The sequence below is a fragment of the Primulina eburnea genome, chromosome 5 (genome assembly GCF_022965805.1).
Source record: "Primulina eburnea isolate SZY01 chromosome 5, ASM2296580v1, whole genome shotgun sequence".
In the NCBI taxonomy this organism is placed as follows: Eukaryota; Viridiplantae; Streptophyta; class Magnoliopsida; order Lamiales; family Gesneriaceae; genus Primulina; species Primulina eburnea.
The window spans coordinates 12,866,769-12,885,303 of NC_133105.1; the positions used below are offsets into that span (position 1 = coordinate 12,866,769).

The 18,535-nt window shown below is 34.8% G+C and overlaps 1 protein-coding gene across 1 annotated transcript; it reads right to left on the bottom strand.

Annotated features, from left to right (window-relative positions):
* Positions 1–8,948: 8,948 nt before the first annotated feature.
* LOC140833031 (chaperonin CPN60-2, mitochondrial-like) lies at positions 8,949–13,698 on the bottom strand. Its single transcript, XM_073197407.1, has 18 exons — positions 13,487–13,698; positions 13,358–13,382; positions 13,123–13,254; positions 12,363–12,522; positions 12,059–12,234; positions 11,724–11,819; positions 11,476–11,580; positions 11,285–11,371; positions 11,119–11,208; positions 10,929–11,009; positions 10,780–10,848; positions 10,602–10,679; positions 10,225–10,320; positions 10,024–10,123; positions 9,840–9,943; positions 9,580–9,685; positions 9,426–9,504; positions 8,949–9,273 (listed from the first exon to the last, which is right to left on the bottom strand). Exons 1-18 carry the CDS (start codon positions 13,522–13,524, stop codon positions 9,159–9,161), a joined length of 1,737 nt encoding a protein of 578 aa, XP_073053508.1. The 5' UTR covers positions 13,525–13,698; the 3' UTR covers positions 8,949–9,158.
* Positions 13,699–18,535: the final 4,837 nt, after the last annotated feature.

The window sequence follows — 18,535 nt, forward strand, 5'->3', positions numbered from 1 at the left end:
TTAAAAACATTCTAAATTTGTGTCAAGGTGCTGCTAGGACTTCTATCTCGACCGGGTGCAAAATGACCATTTTACCCATGGAAACCCAAAACGACCATTTTACTCCTGTACCTCAAAATTCTGACCCAAAGTTTACCAAATTCCTTTAAACATTTCAAAACATATTTATAATCATTTCTTAGACATAAACTCAAGCTCACATCAAAACTTATACGATTCGTTTAAAACTTGGACTGGAATCCCGGTTTTAACTCAAAGCAACCAGAAACTTAAACAATTCTTCCCAAATTAAACCGTGACTTAAACCTCTAAAACAACCTTTCTAGACTATTTATGACCGACGAAAAAAGCCCCAAAAGTTTCTGAAATTTTCTGCACAGCACATTTTCAAACCCTAGTACCCTAAACTTGCAAATTCTCGACCCTAGGCCCTACCAGCTCATACCAGCCTTGGATCGACCCTTCCTAGCCCACCTTAGGACCCTCATGGACCAACCTAACCCAAAGCTCACAGCCCCATGCATGCTGCAACATGCTGACATCTGAGAGTCACCAAAAGAACCTCAACCCGCGACAACCTTGACTCACTAATCCTCTATCGACTTTTCACTAACTCCAGCCATGTTCGAGCCACCCTAAGCCACGGCTCAGACCCACCAGGGTCTCGTCCAACTCTTGCACAGCCGGCGCACCCAACTCTTCTGATCTGGCCATACACGACTCAAGCAAACAAGTTGAAACCTTCGGCCTATGCATAATCCCGAACCTCACCATACCCCAGCCCTATGACACCAATATTTTCAGTTTGAACAGCCCCTTTACAACCAAACTCGGTAGCTACTTACACACCAAAACAAGAAAACGCGATTTTGTACAAAAAAGAAGCACTTTTCATGTCAAAACTTTGTACAAATGAAACCACATGATATATTAAGGGATTCCTCAAGCAAGTACATGTATATCATCATATAATTGGTGTAAATGATGAGAAAAAGATATACATGGTGTGCCTTAGCGTTTATATGATCAAAACCTTGAATATCTACGCGTGGGACGTGAACCGGAGAGGCGAGGAAGAAGTTTTCTTGAATAAAATCTAAAGGTTGAAGCTTGCTTCTGGTTTGATGCTGAAAACGTGTGGAAATGCCTGTTGGAATAAGGGGTGGGCGGCTGTTAGTATATTATTAGGTTTAGGTTAGTTTAGTGTAGGGTTTAATTAAAATGCAAAGCACTAATGTGCCCTGAATTGGGTTTTAAAAGGATTAAAAGGGTTTTGAGCCCATTAAGCATCAAAATAAACCCAACAAGCCCAATAACACTCCCGAAAAATATTTTGTTTAGGTACTTTTTTGAAAATATTGCCCGAGCTCTCAAAAAGTCCTCCAAATCGATAAAATTTGTGTACCAGCTAAAAATATAACCCCGAGGTATAAATACCCAATCAAGGTCCATTTTTAAAATCATACTTAAAAATAGGGGTGGATTTTCGGTATACCGTGGCAAAAATATCGATATCAAAAAATTCATACCGGTACCGATACAGAAATTCCGAAATTTTTCTATGGAAAAAATTCACACCAATACCATAATGATACCGAAAAAAAATTCGATATACCGAAAAAATGTGGTATACCTAAAAAAATGTCGGTACGGTATGATTATTTTTCGGTAATTTCGGTATTTTTCCCACCCCTACTTAAAAACACATCATATTAAATAATTAAAAATAATTATTCAATAAAAATATTTTTCCTGAATATCACCGGTCTTCGTTCCTCGTTCGTGCGCGAAATGCAACTTAAAATCTTAATGCGTGAAACTTTAAATAAACTATGAATTAAAACACAAATTCATGAAATAAACATGCAAATTCATGAAATAAACATGAATTTAATGCTTTAAAATAATTTAATAAAATAAAAAAAAATTTACTAACTTGCATGCATGTTGTTTACATGGGCTTTCAAATTTTTGGATGTTACAATATATCCCCCTTAAATTGAATTTCGTCCCCGAAATTCACTTATCCTCGATCATCAAAAGTTTTGACTCTTAATCTTAATATCTCAATAATCCACACTTCCGCTGCGACACTCTGATAAAATAAGTATTAAGCTGTCCTTTTGTCTCCTCAATCCTAATTAAATTGCCTACCCAAATCCTCGTTTGCGAATCACAATTTAAAACGACTTAGGGTGACTTAGTTATATTCTATTATGACCTCAAATTTGTCTTATCTCGCAATTCCTCATACTAAAGATGGATGTCCAAGCTTATCGCACCTTACTTTTCTTACACTATACCCATAATATTCATCGTCCTATTATGTTAGCATTTATGCAGTTCGCTTAAGAAACCTTAGAACCAAAATTTACTGATTGACTTGTATCCTCGGCAATACACTAAAAAGTCAAAACTTATCTCAACCCCATAATAATATTAGCCTAAGATCCTTGAATCGAATCTTTATCTTACAGCACCAAACTTACGTAACTTAACTAATTACAATTATATCTCAAATATCAAACTGTTGCAAATCTTAAATTCGAGTAGTGTTACTCCATTAAACCCAAAATATACCATATCGATCTTCTACCATAATAATAAAACCCTTCTAGCACCCATTCCATGCTTAAACTATTCTCGTCTCAATTACAATAAAGTTGAGGCCTAAGACCCTTGGACTTTTCTCATTGAAACGAATGTCGCATTCTTACGTATCCTCGATGATTAATAAATACTAGCGTATAAAACTTAATAGGTTATCCCATGTTAGCATTAGACTAACTTTAATGATTCAACTTCACTTCTCAAATCTGAACCTACGCAGTCAACTAACTGATCAGTTGCTACATTCAGTTGTAAGCTTACCAGCCATTGCTAAAGCTGATTCTTCGGCTGAAGACGTCATCAGTTAACGAAAAGGACGTCCAACCGAGTATAGTACATAGGGATGTAAAGGAACCAAACCGTTTGTGAGCTATTCGAAGCTCGATTCGATAAAAGCTCGTTTGAGCTCGTTTAATGAGGCTCGTGAAGATAAACAAACCAAACTCAAGCTTTACATGATTCGGCTCGTTAGCTCGTGAACATGTTCGTTAGTAAGTTCATGAGTAATCTTTTAGATGAAAAAATAATGGTTTTGATATTTGATTTATTATTATTTATGAAATATAAAGAAAAATCTATTAAATTTATTTATTATAATAAAGTTACAAATTTTAATAAGAATAATATATTTTTATTTAAATATATAATTTACTTTTTAATTAATTTAATAAAAATTTAAATGTATAATTTATATTTATTAAGTTTTTTATGCTCGATAAAGGCTTGAATAAGCTCGTGAGCCATCTCTATATTCGTTAAATAAAGCTCGAGCTCGGCTCGATTATAAACGAACCAAGCTCAAACATTCAAGAGTTCGGCTCGGCTCGACTCGATTACATCCCTAATAGTACAAAAGCAAACTGCAACAGATAGTGGGAACGCCGCAATTCAGTTGTAGTGTACGAATGTCAGTACAATATTGACATGGCAAACTAACGGACAAAAAGATTCAAATATTAAATGTTACTGCTGAAGAAAAGCCTATATATAGCAGAGAGGAGCAGCTGAGAAAAAAGAGATAACGCATCAAAATTCTGAGCATCTAAACTCGTGTACTCTCTGAAAAATACGCTATTACTCTGCTGAAAGAAAAGCTCACGCTTATCGCATATATTCGAAGCAATCAAGGCTACACTTTTGAGCTATCAAGCACATTCTTATCATTGTAAAACTCGATCTTGTAAGAGATCAGTTGTGCTAAATTCTATTGAATACTGTGAAGCATTTTGTAAACTAAGTGTATCAGTTTTGGCAGTGTTAATTCCAAACTGAAGTGGGTCTGGACAAACATTTGTATTGATCAAAGCCTTTTAGTGAATATCATATCCTTGTGATAGAAGGGGTGGTGACGTAGGAGTGTTGAAATCTCCTAATATCTGTAAAATCTCGTGTTCTTATCCCAGTTTTTATTCTATCTATTAGTCATTTTTATTCCGTGCTTAATTGTTAACTGATTGATATTGACTGACAAGATTCCGAGTATCAGTTTATCACTAAACTGAACTCAACTTTCGAAAAACTTACATAAGTGGTGAAGTGTTTATTCAACCTCTCCTTCTAAACACTCTTTAACCTAGTATTCGATCCTATCAATATCACACATCCCTCAACCCCCCAACAAATTACTAGGACTATTTTCTCTCAAACTCATGGCACACACCTTAGAAAACAAGAGGAAAGTTTAGAATTCTTCCAAGGGTTTTCAAGCCAAGGTCTTCTTGTCGTCGTTCTTCGATTCGTCAACGATAATTCGTGCGTTGAAAAAACAAAGGCACGCCGTATTATTTACTTTACTCATCATCACACCATATTATGTATTTATTCATGAATTTTATGAAAAACAAGTGAAACTTCTATGTATTTTCTTTATGCATAAACATGGGTTTTCTTGAAGCATGTTTTTTTATCCAAAAATTGTCGATTTCATTCATGAAGGGGCTGCCATGTTCTAGGATTAAAAGGGTCATGTTTTACATGAGTTATAGGGTCCTAATTCACGCATGAAATGCTGCACACGAGCACGATAGAAGCTGGAACCAATCATCGCGGTTTTGGGGTCAAGTGATCGGTTAGAGGGAAACTTGATGCATGGATTGTCTTTGGCTAAACCAGGGCTAGGCTAGGATCACGTATGGGCCAGGGAAGGAGTCCTAGCCATGCTAGGACTCGAGAGACACGGTTGGGAAGGAGTCCTAGCAAGACCCGTGAGGCTGCATGTAACGCCCCAGATTCGACGATTGTCCTCACTGTATCAAGACGGGTCTTTCCAGCGTGCTTATGTCCTCATTCACACACACCCTAGGAAACATCCCAGGAGGTCACCCATCACAAAATTGCCCCAAGTCAAGCACGCTTAACTTTGGAGTTCTTATGTGATGAGCTACCGAAAAAAAGATGCACCTTCTTGATATGAGTAGTAAAAATCAAATCTTTTAAGCCCTCTTCAACTGTACAGTTCATTACATTGAACAGTCTCGAAATCCCTCTCTTTCTCGTGTGGGTCGGTTCATTCATATTTCCTCCACCTAGAAGCCTGCCAGGAGCCGCTCATTGTCTGTGCTACTGATGACACCGACGATCACCCCCCGCCCTCTTCGGCCCCGGGCCTCACACTGCACGCAAGTGCAGCACCGTGCGCAAGATTGGTGGCTCGGCCAGGGGGCTTTGGTCTGGGCTAGGTTAGGTCCTGAGGGTCCTAAGAGGGTTCACAAGGGTCTAGGATCGGGGTTGGTCCAGTGGCTAGAGTCCTAGGCGTAAACATAGAGTCCTATCGCATGAGGGTTTCTCGGCCATGGCATGTTCTGATGTTCTGGCTTCGGTTGGGGCTTGGGTTCGAGTCCTAGGGGTTCTAAGGGTCCAGGAGGGTTCCTGGAGGGGCTGGTCAGGGATCGGCTCAGGGTGGTTCGAGCATGGCTCGGTGAAAACGCATAATGGTTCGTGGGGTTTAGGTGGTGGTTTGAAAGTTAGGTCTTTATGGTTAAGGTTCAAGCCGTGGTTCAATGGGGGTCGAATCATGGTTCACGAGGGAAAAATAATTATTAAAAGTCTAAATTTTAAGTTTGGGAATTTTATATTAAATTTGGATTTAGTTTGGGATTAAAACGCATTAATATGTTATAATTAAAGAATAAATAAAAAGCCATCAATTTAAGTCAAATAAAAATAAGAGAAAATTTATTTAATCTTAAATAATTATTTGGGATGATTTAGAATCAACAGAATTAAGAAAATGTTAAAAACATGAAATTTTACGTCTAAGGGTAAAACGGTAATTTTATACCTGAAAATTAGTAAATGTCATGGCAGTGCTCTGAATGCTGTTTTATATGCTAATATGATTATTTTACATGTTTATGGAATTTTATGATGAAATGATAACGTTAAAAGACATGTTGCATGATTGATTTAAAAGAAAAACTTTATATGCATGTTTTTTTTATGTGATGAAAATACGAAATGTTGAAGGAAGTGAAGTAATTGTGACTAATACGCTGATGCAATGATATGTTAATACGTAGGCCAAGGCTCAGTTGACGGGTGAGAGTGACGCTGATGTCCCCGTCGTCCAGTACTGTGGTTACATGTAGATAGATTCATCGCCCCAATACGAATACGAAAGTCACGATTAACGATCTGAATTTTCAACGAAAATGAATACGTATATGAATATGATGAATACGAATATGTTTATGATGATATGAGTAAGTTTATGACAATATGAAAATGTTTATGAAAAATGTTTATGTTTAAGTTTATGCATCATTATGAAAATGTTATTTCACGTAAAAGTATTTTCACTGTTACATGTGATCTATATATGTATTATTTGTTATCAAAATTATGGTCTGCTGAGTCTTTAAACTCACCAGGTATAATTGATACAGGTGATTATGATAATAATGATAATGGAGGTCTTGATGGTTGACTTTGCTAGACTGAAGGGGCACATAACCTGATGATCAGCGCTAGTTTTCTGCACTATACTTATGATTATGAATTATGATGTTTTGGATTATGTTAAAGATATTTTTATGACTTTGATTATGATTTTGAGTGGTTTGCGAGGTTGTTAGTTTTAGTGATTTTGCTAAGTTAGGGTTTGCAAACGATTAACGATTTTATTATTTAAATTATTTCCTTTGGATTTTTAAATATAGTTGGTTGTTTATTTTCAAAATGGTGTCAAAAATATTTTAAGTGTACGTGTTTCCATTTTGCCGAAATATTTATGAGGGGGAAAAAATTCTAGCAACATTTTTAAGTAAAACGAGTAATGGACATTTCAAATTGCATTCAATATGATCGTTGGAATCAAAGATTGTATATAGCTGATTAGTTCAGTTGTGAAATAGGTTAACGATCTTGAACAAATAGTGAGTAATGAACAACCAGAAGAATCAACATATTCATTCAGTTGCGATTTATTTTCAAGTTCATATTCCGTTTGCAAATCGCTATTTCAAAATCACAAGTCATTGCTCATTTGAGCTACTCAGTTTCCAACTGATATAGTTTGTAAGAAAAACTAAGAGTTTCAGTTTGACATTGTTTAAATCTAAAAATGAAGTGGGTTATTACATTCGTTGTAATTAATCAAAGTCTTTTAGTGAACAGATATCATTGAGATAGAAGGGGTGACTTAGGAGCATTTGAAATCTTTGAACATCCTAAAAATCCTCGTATGTATTATTTTTATTTATTCAGTTATCACAATACCCTAGCCAAAATATTCAAATTTATCACTCAGTTTAATTCTGCATTATTGTAGTTAACGGATCGATATAGACATACAAGATTTCAGAATCAGTTCTTCGAAAAATTGATTCATATTCGAAAAAGAGTTTAATAAGCCTAAGTATTTATTCAACCCTCATTCTAAACACTTTACACATATTAACCAATCCTAACAGTATGCTTTCCACTTAGTTTTGTCATCACAAAAAATGAGAAATTGTTAAGATAAAAATTTGACTTAAATTTTGATGATAACGAATTGATCTAATAATGGTATTAAACTGATCTGATTGTGAGTATTGAATTGATGAACACAAAACTACATAACCGATCTAATAAAGGAAGCAAATCGGTTAAGCAATTATATCAAAGTGTATTGAATCAGTTTGGACTGATGAGCATTAGAAACAGATCGGTTTCGATCCGATTTTCTATATCATCTAAGATCAATCTAGCTATACACTAACTGATCTGATTGGACATTCTCCATATTACAACCAGTCATTTCAGAGTTTAATGTTGAAATGACATCTCATTTTGTCTGCGATAGAATTATAGAATCGTTGGCTAGATTAACTAGCTAGTTTCGAAGGTAATTAAATGATATTAATTATTTGAATACTATTTTCGGAAAATGACAAGGATATTTGACTCTCTTTACATATTTGTCTTCTATTCAGTACAATCGTGAGTACCGTTCAAATTTATTAACATTGGAATCTTCATCTATATATATAAAAATGTATCATAGCATCTACAACAGAATGTTTGAAATCAAGACACATTCTCAGAAAGTTCACCAGCATCTTTAAAAGAGGTATCAGACTAAGTTGATCTGCATACATTATATTCCTATCAGATTGATTAAGGATCCATTTGTGCACCTGTTTCATTATCACTTATTTTTTATATACTCAAGTTGAATTGTACAGTGCGAAGTTTGTAAACGTCATAAACTTATTTATAAATAGACTGAAATTGTTTTATAATTGCTAGGAGTTTCAGCTCAAAAAAAGTTGTTGAACCGAACTAAACTGAGTTTGTACAAAAGTGACATTTCCTGCCGTGAAATATTTCTGAAAACATAATAAAGAGAGACCTAATAAGTTTTTTTCTTTAAACTTATATAAACAAACTCTTGATGTCTTTTATTTTCTGTCATTTATTAGTTTAATTTTAAACCTTTTATATTTATTTTAAATCTTGTGTATTTCAATTCTTGACCTGTATAGAGATGATTTCGCACTTTTAAACTATTTTAGTTGCTCAAAGTACATAAACTAATCAAAATTAACTCGAACTCCTAACACCGCTTGAATTGCAAAATCGTTTAAAATAATTTTTATTCTCTTTAAACATATTTAGATCCAAAATATTTTTATTTAATTTTTACACTGTAAAAATTTACATTTTAAGAACTTTTGACTTAAAAGTAAAGAAAAATAGTAAAAAAATGGCAAAAATGCCATCTTCTAAACAAAAACCAAACATCTATTAGGCAAATTTAGAATAATTTATTTATATTCGGTTTGATTTTGGTTTGAAATAAATACTTGAATCGATTGAGTTTTACAAAACTAAAAACCACCCAAACTAAAGATTAGTGACAGAACAAAACCTCCAATTTCCCAATGGTAACTTTGTAACAATTAGTCTCTAATCAATCACTCCTACATGATCAACATTTAATGTTTTCACCTCTCCATAGATAACAGAAACATGGATTTAGATCCTGCATCTAAACTCACCAAAACGGCTAAAGACCCCACTCGTCGATTATTTGTTTCAAAACAGAGCATATATCAGATCGTCTCTTAGTAATCCATGCCACCCATTCCACCCATGCCACCACCCATTGCCGGTGATGGCTTCTCCTCAGTAGGTTGTTCAACGATGATGGCTTCTGTGGTGGTCATTAAAGAAGAGACGCTGCAGGACATTGAACCATTTAGATTATCATTAGACTTGTTTTACAACACAGTGAGAAAGGAACACCGAGTACATTGGTTATCGTTTGATCATGTGGTATTCATGTTGGAAATATAACCAACGCACTGGGGTATGATCAAGTCTCAGCTTACCTAGCAGCGTCAACAAGAGCTGTTCTGATAACTTTTAACGGATCAATCACTCCGGCCTTAACCATGTCAACGTATTCACCTGTTTGAACAAAAAATATTTGCATGATTACGAATACTCTCCACACATAAAATAAACACAAAAGCCTTAGCATACCTTTAGCTGCATCGTATCCAAGATCAGGATTGTCTTGTTCCAATAATTTACCAACGACGACAGCACCTTCTACTCCGGCATTTTTGGCAATAATATGTACTGGCATCTACAAAAAGGTGAAAAAATGTAAATAAATGCTGTATGTTTGTATCCCACGTGGCTAAAACAAGTAGCTCGCTAAGGGACGTTGAATTCTCATGATTCAAAATTCTTAATTTGACAAACACAGATTATACATAGATAGAGAGAGTTTGAATGACCTTCAATGCATTCTGAATAATTTGAACACCAATCTTCTGATCAAAGTTTGCAGTTGACAATTTATCCAATTCCTTCGATGCATAAAGTAGAGCAACCCCACCACCTGTACAATTTTTTAACGCCTTCAGCAGTGAATTCTCAATAGTCTTTCCTGCCAGACAACAGATGGAAATTGGAACATACCAGGCACAATTCCTTCTTCCACAGCTGCCTTCGTGGCATTTAGAGCATCTGTCACCCTATCTTTTTTCTCACTAACCTCTGCTTCACTGGCTCCTCCGATCTGTGAGGCAAAACCATTTACTAAAATCAACTGGAACACATCCATCACTCATAATTAATCTAAACCTAGACGCTTGAACATCTAGGAGAAGGATGACAGACCTTAAGAACAGCTACACCACCAGAAAGTTTTGCTAGCCTCTCTTGCAATTTCTCCTTGTCATAGTCAGAGGTACTCAATTCAATTGCAGACCTAATCTGCCAGTATAAGCAGGTCATGTCAGAAAATCGACTAAACAAGTACATGTTCCAGGTTCAAACATCAGTGTGTGTCTATGCCTTTGTTCAACTAGAACAGTACTTTTTTTAATATTTCCACCAATATCGAGCATACATCATTATATTTACATTTTATTCTCGCATTTTACCCCAGATTCGAATTAGCCAGCACATTGATTCTAGTTAATTCTCACATGTACTAACAATTAAGGAAGCATTCCACAAAAAGTTTAAAACTAGTGCAACAAAACAAAAAGAACCTGCTCAGATCTTTCTTCTATGAATTTCTTTTCACCAGCCCCATGAAGTATAACGGTGTCATCCTTGGATATAGAAACCTAAAAGAAGAACTGTAAGCTAAATCCATCCAATTTATAAGTAATAACAAAAATAAGTTAGAGGAAAACATCTAGGAGAGAATCTACAACTGGCTTGTACCTTTTTACATGAGCCCAGCATATCCAAATTCACTTCATCGAGGTACAATCCCAGTTCTTCAGTTAACACCTACAAAAGACAGCTCCAAATTCAAACATATAGCCATGTACTATACTATGGAAGTAACAATGACACAACAAAACATTTACCTGGCCTCCCGTTAAAACAGCAAGATCTTGCAAACCAGATTTCCTGTTCTCCCCAAAACCAGGAGCTTTAATAGCACATACCTGTAACATTAATTTTTAAAATGATGAGGCAAACCACAACAAAAGCAATATGATTGTCATTGTCCAGAAGATCAAAATACTTCAAAATTAAAAAATATAGCAAACACACCTTGAGTCCTGCACGAATCTTGTTCAGTATAAGAGTTGCAAGTGCCTCACTTTCCACATCTTCAGCAACTATCAGTAGTGGCCTTTGCCTCTGCACAAATGCGAAATATAATTGGAATGAAGAGATAATATGGCCTTAAGCTGATTATAAGAATCAAAGGATTAACCTTTAAAGCCAGCTCTAGAACTTTCACAATCCCATTTAAAGTTGATATTTTCTTCTCGTGAATAAGAATGAGGGCATCATCCATTTCCTATCAGTGATGAAAGAAATTGTGAATGATAACCGAATTTAGAAAGTGAACGATTACAAATATTATTCCAGTCTATATTGGCTGCTGACAACTAGTACACTTACGCATTTCTGGTTCTTCTGATTTGTTATGAAATATGGAGAAATATAACCTCTATCCAACTTCATTCCTTCCACAACTTCCAATTCATTGAACAATGTCTTTCCATCCTACAGAAGATAACTAGATTTAGGAGATATTAAAGAAATGAAGTTCGAAAAAATCAAATCCAACAACCATGTGCTAAAAAACAACATATCCACACCATTTACTGGGACCACTAGCACTCATATATGCAAGGATAGTGTCTCACTTGTATTGTAATGACACCTTCTTTACCAACTTTTTCCATAGCTTTTGCAATCAGCTCACCTATTTCTCTTTCTCCGTTAGCAGAGATTGTCCCAACCTACAAAAGTAATATTGCAACTGATTAATTGAAAAGAAAATCACCATTTCATCGAGCACCATATGACGATCACTAAACATAGATAAAACTCCACTTATTCTTTTGATCTATTACCTTTTGTAGCCACCTACTTTAGATTAAAACATTAGCTTTGAATTTGTAAGCTCATAATGGCAACAACCAATACAGATTTTAGGCATCCTACACTAGTTCAACAAAGTAAGAGAGCAAGGAAAAACCTGAGCAATCTCCTCCGATGTGCTTATCATTCTCGCTCTGCTTTTCAAGTTTGTGACCACATCATCAACCGCCATGGAAATTCCGCGCCTTAGATCCATGGCATTCATACCTGCTGCTACTGATTTGCACCCTTCGGCAAATATTGCACGGGTGAGAACAGTAGCACAAGTAGTCCCTAAAATTTCAAAATAAACATATTATTAATATGAATAAACAATCTTCATGACTAGCACACCTATCTACATATGTGTCCATAGATTCAGCAAATCTATTATCAAAATGCTTCACTGATTTACAACATACCATCTCCAGCCACTTCATTTGTAGCATTTGCAACCTGTTTTACAAGGCTTGCCCCAATATTCTTAACTTTGTCCTTAAATTCAATGCTCTTCGCAACTGTCACACCATCCTTAGTCACTTTAGGGGCACCCCAACTTTGTTCAATCACCACATTACGCCCCTACAATAACATCAATCAGCCACCAAATTAGAAGATTCCAGAACCAAAATTTCATCTGGAAGAAAACTCTGAAAATATGGTGAAGAAAAAAATACAAAACATCAATATAAACTTACAAAAACTATACCATAAAAAACTGGGCTAAACAACGCAGCAAATATGAAAGAACACAGTCAAGAATGTAACACATTCTAACACCCACTAAATAACAACTCTAGGAGGCTGTTTCTGTCCACAATCTTGATCAAACTATGCACTCAAGCTACAGAGTAATCATGACATGATATAGCAAAATTAACTGCATTTCTCTCTAGCAACAAGAACAGATAACTAGAACTATTTCAAGCATTTCCATAAATTTCATAGAAGGGGAATAATTTAGAAATCTAATGTCCATTTGGTCACTTTTCTCCCATCATACCACTTAAACACAAAAACAAATTCAACAGATCAACAAGTCAAAACCATCATATTCTTCTCTTCTTCCACCTCTATCATTTCCTTCAAAGTGCGTATAATAAGTAATGGAGGCAACTGCAAACAGAGCCTATTTCTACTAATAAAAATTAATCAATGAAAAAAGCAGTAGCATTAGAATACCTTCGGTCCCATCGTGACTTGAACTGCATCGGCGAGATCTTCTACACCTTTAAGCATAAGAGACCTCGCGTCCACTCCAAATCTAATGTCTTTTGCGGCATAGTTTCTGATCCAACCTACTCTGTCTCCAAACTACAGAAATAAAACCCACGAGAACAATGATCAATAATGGTAAACCAGAAGCATTTCAACTCCAAATCAATAAAATAAACAAGTCTTTTGGTCGATAAAGAACCTGCTGCCTGCTACTTCTTGCAACCCTAAATAATACACAATAATGAGCGCCTCAGATAAACAAAAACTCAAAGAAATTCATAACAAAATGTTTAAGTCTGAAGATTCTAACAGATGGGTTCGTGTATACCTGGCATTGGATGCTAGATTTGCTGCGAAACGATACATGTTTCAGTCTTGGGCGAGAAATTTGAAGACTGAAAGAGGAATTAACTAAAATCTGTTATGTGGGGCTTAATATTTTACAGAGAAAATCCAGCACAAGCTTTGTTTGATATCCTTTTTTCTTGAGGGTTTTCAAGTCTGCGCTGAGGAGAAGGGTCTAGAAGAAAAGGGATTTAGGGTTTTGGCTCTTAACGAGGGGTTTATGGTCAAACAGTAAGGGTAAATTGGTAGTACCATCGCGATCGAAGGGTAATCTGGTAATACAATTTTTTCAAGGTTATTTGGAATTGAGGGAAAAAAATAGGGCAGCAAAGGTTAATTTGAACTCTCGAGCCAGTTACTCTGTTTGTCATCACTTTCTAAGTTGTGTGTATCTAATTTAGAATTTTGTATAGAATTTTTTTAAAAATAGTTATATGTGAATTCATATCGATCTTTTTTACAAGATTTTTATAAAATTTTTATAAATTTTTTGTATAGAATTTAATGATTTTGTACTTATTTATAACGTATTATTTTTTATTAATTTATTTAAACTGATAATTAATTGACATAGTAAAAAATTAAGTTTGAAATAGTTTTTAAAAATTTGTATTAGTAAATAAATTAATTATTTAAAATTTAAATCATTTAATCATTACATGTATATATGTATATATGTGGGTTTGTATGTATGTTTGTAAATTTTTAAAAATACATCAATGTATTAATAAAATTAAGGAAAAATTTATAAAATAAACCTAAACATATAATTGAAATTAATAGTATTTTTTAATAAATTAAATTAAATTTTTTGACGAAAAATTATTTTTAAAATTTTTATTATTATTTTCAATTAATTTTTAAATTATTATTTTATAAAAAATTATATTCACACCATATATATATATATATATATATATATATATATATGAAAGTATACCCTTTGTCACCCCTTTTGCACTTAAAAGTAAAGAAGAGATACAAACTTCTTAATTGGTGGGATTGAAGATGAAATCGAATGTACTTACGATTAAGACCCTACCTAATGCAATTGACCTATCTGTCGTCTCTTTCTTTCAATAATGCATCCGCTTCACTTCAAGACGTTATTACCGCATAGGAAAACTACTTTTTTTAATGGAAAAAGCAGAAGGGGTTTTCAACCGATGTGGTAATGAGTCATATTAAAAATGAGTTTAAGCACTTATGTGAGAAGTATAGGCAAGTTGAGGGGGATAATAGAGCGAAAAGAGTCTAGGAGAGCAAAAAGATTCTAGGAGAATAGTGTGTCGCAGTGGAATCTGTTGGTATGGTATTCTTTTGACTTCGGAAATCTGGGGATAGATATGGATGAACCAAATGGGTAGGAGAAAAATAGTCGAGGCAAGAGTTTGACTCTTTTTTCTTAAAACGATATTGCCACGTCCCGATGCTCACGGTTGTTGGCAATTTGTTTCCCAAGATACAACGACTACGGCTTTAAAATAGTAGCACTACACATTTTAAAGCCACACGAACTTGAGATGTTTAGAACGTTATCAATATGGTATGCAAACTTTCTAAATTTCGAATTCTAAGTGTTAAACTTAAAAATCCAATTCCAAGAGGTTAAATCTTGCAAAACATGGATTTAAGCGCAGATGCTTAAAAAACTCAAAACTAGAAGACACTCTCAAATTTAATCCCAAAGTTCGAATTAAGCTTATAAGCTTAGAAAATTCAAACTCAAGATTTTATATCTTGAAAATTTGAACTTTAAGCGTTAGTGCTTAAAAATTCGCTTAAAGAATTAAACTTGAGAGAAAAGGAGAAGAAGAGAAATGGTGCAATGAATGAAACGAGGGATGTGCTATTTATAAAAAATAAAAAGCCTCCATGAATTGATGCACCACTTCATAAATTGAATCTCAAAAGGACATGGCCAAATCACATGGCCTTTCGGCCAATTCAAGACCACATTTCATGAAATCACATGGCCATTGGTAGCGTGATTTCAATTTTTTTATTAATTATATATATTATATAATATTACAATATAATAATATTATATATATATAATCCTTTCGATTCAATCTTTTAAATCGATAAAATTTGAACTCAATTAATTTCTCATTCACCCTAATTGGTAATCGAGAAATATTTTCGTTCACCACGTAGCTCGTTCGAATTATTTATCAATTCTAAATGAGTACAAAACTCATTTGTCTAACAATCCCCCACATGAATGAAAATTAATGCATGTGACTATGCTGACTCGACAAATAGCGTTCTACCAAAATATTATTGCATCAGGATAGGTAGTTTTTGGCTTTGAACCTTCCTTAGTAAGATATAATCGGATTTACTTGGCAATTAGTGGACGTGATGCCTTGAACTATTCGTCGTTTTGTGTCAACCAAGACAATTATATTCACACAATAACATTTCTAACATTTCATTATGTTCTCACTGTTGGGTCCATTTCGGCCATGGACACCTCTTGGTTTTGCGAGTGCTTTTCATATTTAAGCGGCCACACTTCGCACTTACGCTGGTGATCTCCTAGGAGAGTATCCCACTATACTCCAACATACGTATTAGTATATCTTAGGAATCATTAAAGGTAAAACCTAGCCTCATACCCCTTTGTGGGCAACACCTCTTATCATAGGAATAGGTAGGAGATTTCTCCAAGGTGTTTCTACCAATCTTGTAATTTAGTTGTCCCTTTTGAACCTAGATCTTGGGATCTTCAGTCAACTAGGTTGGGTATCAACTACAAGATTTAATTTTGAGGTTTTAATCCCATTCCTCTTGATAGACAATTCATTTGATCTCTCGGTATACCTTTTGTAAGTGGATCCGCTAGATTCTCCTTTGATTTTACATAATCAATGGAGATAATGCCATTAGAAATTAATTGTCGTATGGTATTATGTCTACGACGGATGTGTCGAGACTTACCATTATATATAGTGTTTTGTGTCCTTCCAATTGCTGATTGACTATCACAATGAATTATTATTGAGGACACTGGCTTATTCCAACAAGGGATTTCTTCTAAAAAAATTCGAAGCCACTCGGCTTCTTCTCCAGCTTTGTCTAAAGCTATAAATTCCGATTCCATTTTGGATCGAGCAATGCAAGTTTGCTTAGAAGACTTCCATGATATAGCCCCATCACCAATGGTAAATACGTAACCACTTGTGGATTTTGAATCATTTGTGTCAGATATCCAATTTGCGTCACTATAACCTTCTAGGACCGCGGATATCTCGTATATTGTAATCCATAGTTTAAGGTGTATCTTAAATATTTAAGTACCCTTATTAATACCTTCCAATGATCATTGCTAGGATTACTTGTGAATCTGCTGAGTTTGTTTACAGCATAAGCAATATCTGGACGAGTGCAGTTTATGGGATACATCAGACTGCCTATGATCTTCGAATACTCTAATTGAGATATGGGTTCACCTTTATTTTTGGAAAGATGCAAACTTGGATCTACAGGTGTTTTGATCAAGGACTTATCATTCGCATTATATATTTCCAATATTTTCTCAATATAGTGCGATGGCGACAAAACACGTCCTTCCGATGTTTTGGTGACTTTTATTCCCAAAATGACATCTACTTCTCCCATATCTTTCATACCGAAGTTTTTCATTAACATCTTCTTAGTATTCTTGATGATATTGATATTGTTTCCCACAATTAACATATCATCGACGTACAAGCATACCATCACATATGCTTCAGGTGTGCCTTTGATGTAAATACATTTATCACACTCGTTAATTTTGAAGTCATTTGACAACATAGTTTTGTCGAATTTTTCATGCCACTGTTTTGGCGCTTGTTTCAGCCCATATAATGACTTAACGAGTCTACACACTTTTTTCTCTTGTCCAGGAACCATATATCATTCGGGTTGTTCCATATATATTTCTTCCTCAAGTTTTCCATTGAGGAATGCCGTTTTCACATCCATTTGATGTATTTCTAGATTGTATAATGCTGCAATTGCAATCAATACACGAATAGATGTTATTCTCGTCAATAGCGAGTATGTATCAAAGTAATCAAGACCTTCCATTTGTCTATATCCTTTGGCTACTAATCTAGCCTTATATTTTTCAATAGATCCATCGGTCTTGTATTTTCTTTTAAGAATCCAATTGCATCCTAATGGTTTATTTCCCGGAGGGAGATCAACCAATTCCCATGTATGATTTTGCAAGATAGATTCTATCTCATTGTTCATTGCCTCCTTCCAAAAAGGGGCTTCAGGACTTGATAGTGCTTCACTAACTGTCCTTGGTTCATTTTCCAACATATAAGTTAGAAAATCAGGGCCAAAAGTCTTTGTTGTTTTATCCCTCTTACTACGTCATGGTTCTTGTTGTTCTTCTTGAATTCCACCGCTCGTAATTTCATAAGTCCTTTTTCGAGAACTTATTTTTTATTTTCTTTACAAGGAAATGTTGTTTCAAAGAAGACAACATTCCTTGATTCAATAATTGTCCCTTCGTGCACATCGCTTGTTTCAGATTTATGTACCAAAAATCGATATGCACTTCTACTATTTGCATATCCAATAAATATGCAATCTATTGTCTTAGGTCCAATTTTTACTTGTTTTGGTTTTGGCACTTCAACTTTTGCTAAACACCCCCGCACTTTTAAATATTTGTAGGAAGGCTTGTGGCCTTTCCATAATTCGTAAGGAGTTTCGTCCTTAACTTTGTGTGGAATTTTATTAAGAATGTAGTTGGCTAAAAGGATTGCTTCCCCCCATAAGTTTTGGGGTAATCCTGAACTCAATAACATTGCGTTCATCATTTCTTTGAGAGTGCGATTTTTCCTTTCAGCAATACCATTTGATTGTGGTGAATATGGCGGTGTAGTTTGATGAATAATGCCACTTTCGCAAAAAAAATCGTCAAATGGTGCTCCATATTCTCCACCTCTATCACTGCGAATAATTTTTATTCGTTTAGTCAATTTGTTTTCAACTTCATTCTTATACTGTTTAAACACTTCGAGTGTAA

Coding starts and splice junctions, on each gene's coding strand:
- LOC140833031 (XM_073197407.1), bottom strand. CDS start 13,524: ATGTATCGTTTCGCAGCAAATCTAGCATCCAATGCCAG. Junction 13,383..13,486: donor AATCTAGCATCCAATGCCAG/GTATACACGAAC, acceptor TGTATTATTTAG/GGTTGCAAGAAGTAGCAGGC. Junction 13,255..13,357: donor CAAGAAGTAGCAGGCAGCAG/GTTCTTTATCGA, acceptor TTATTTCTGTAG/TTTGGAGACAGAGTAGGTTG.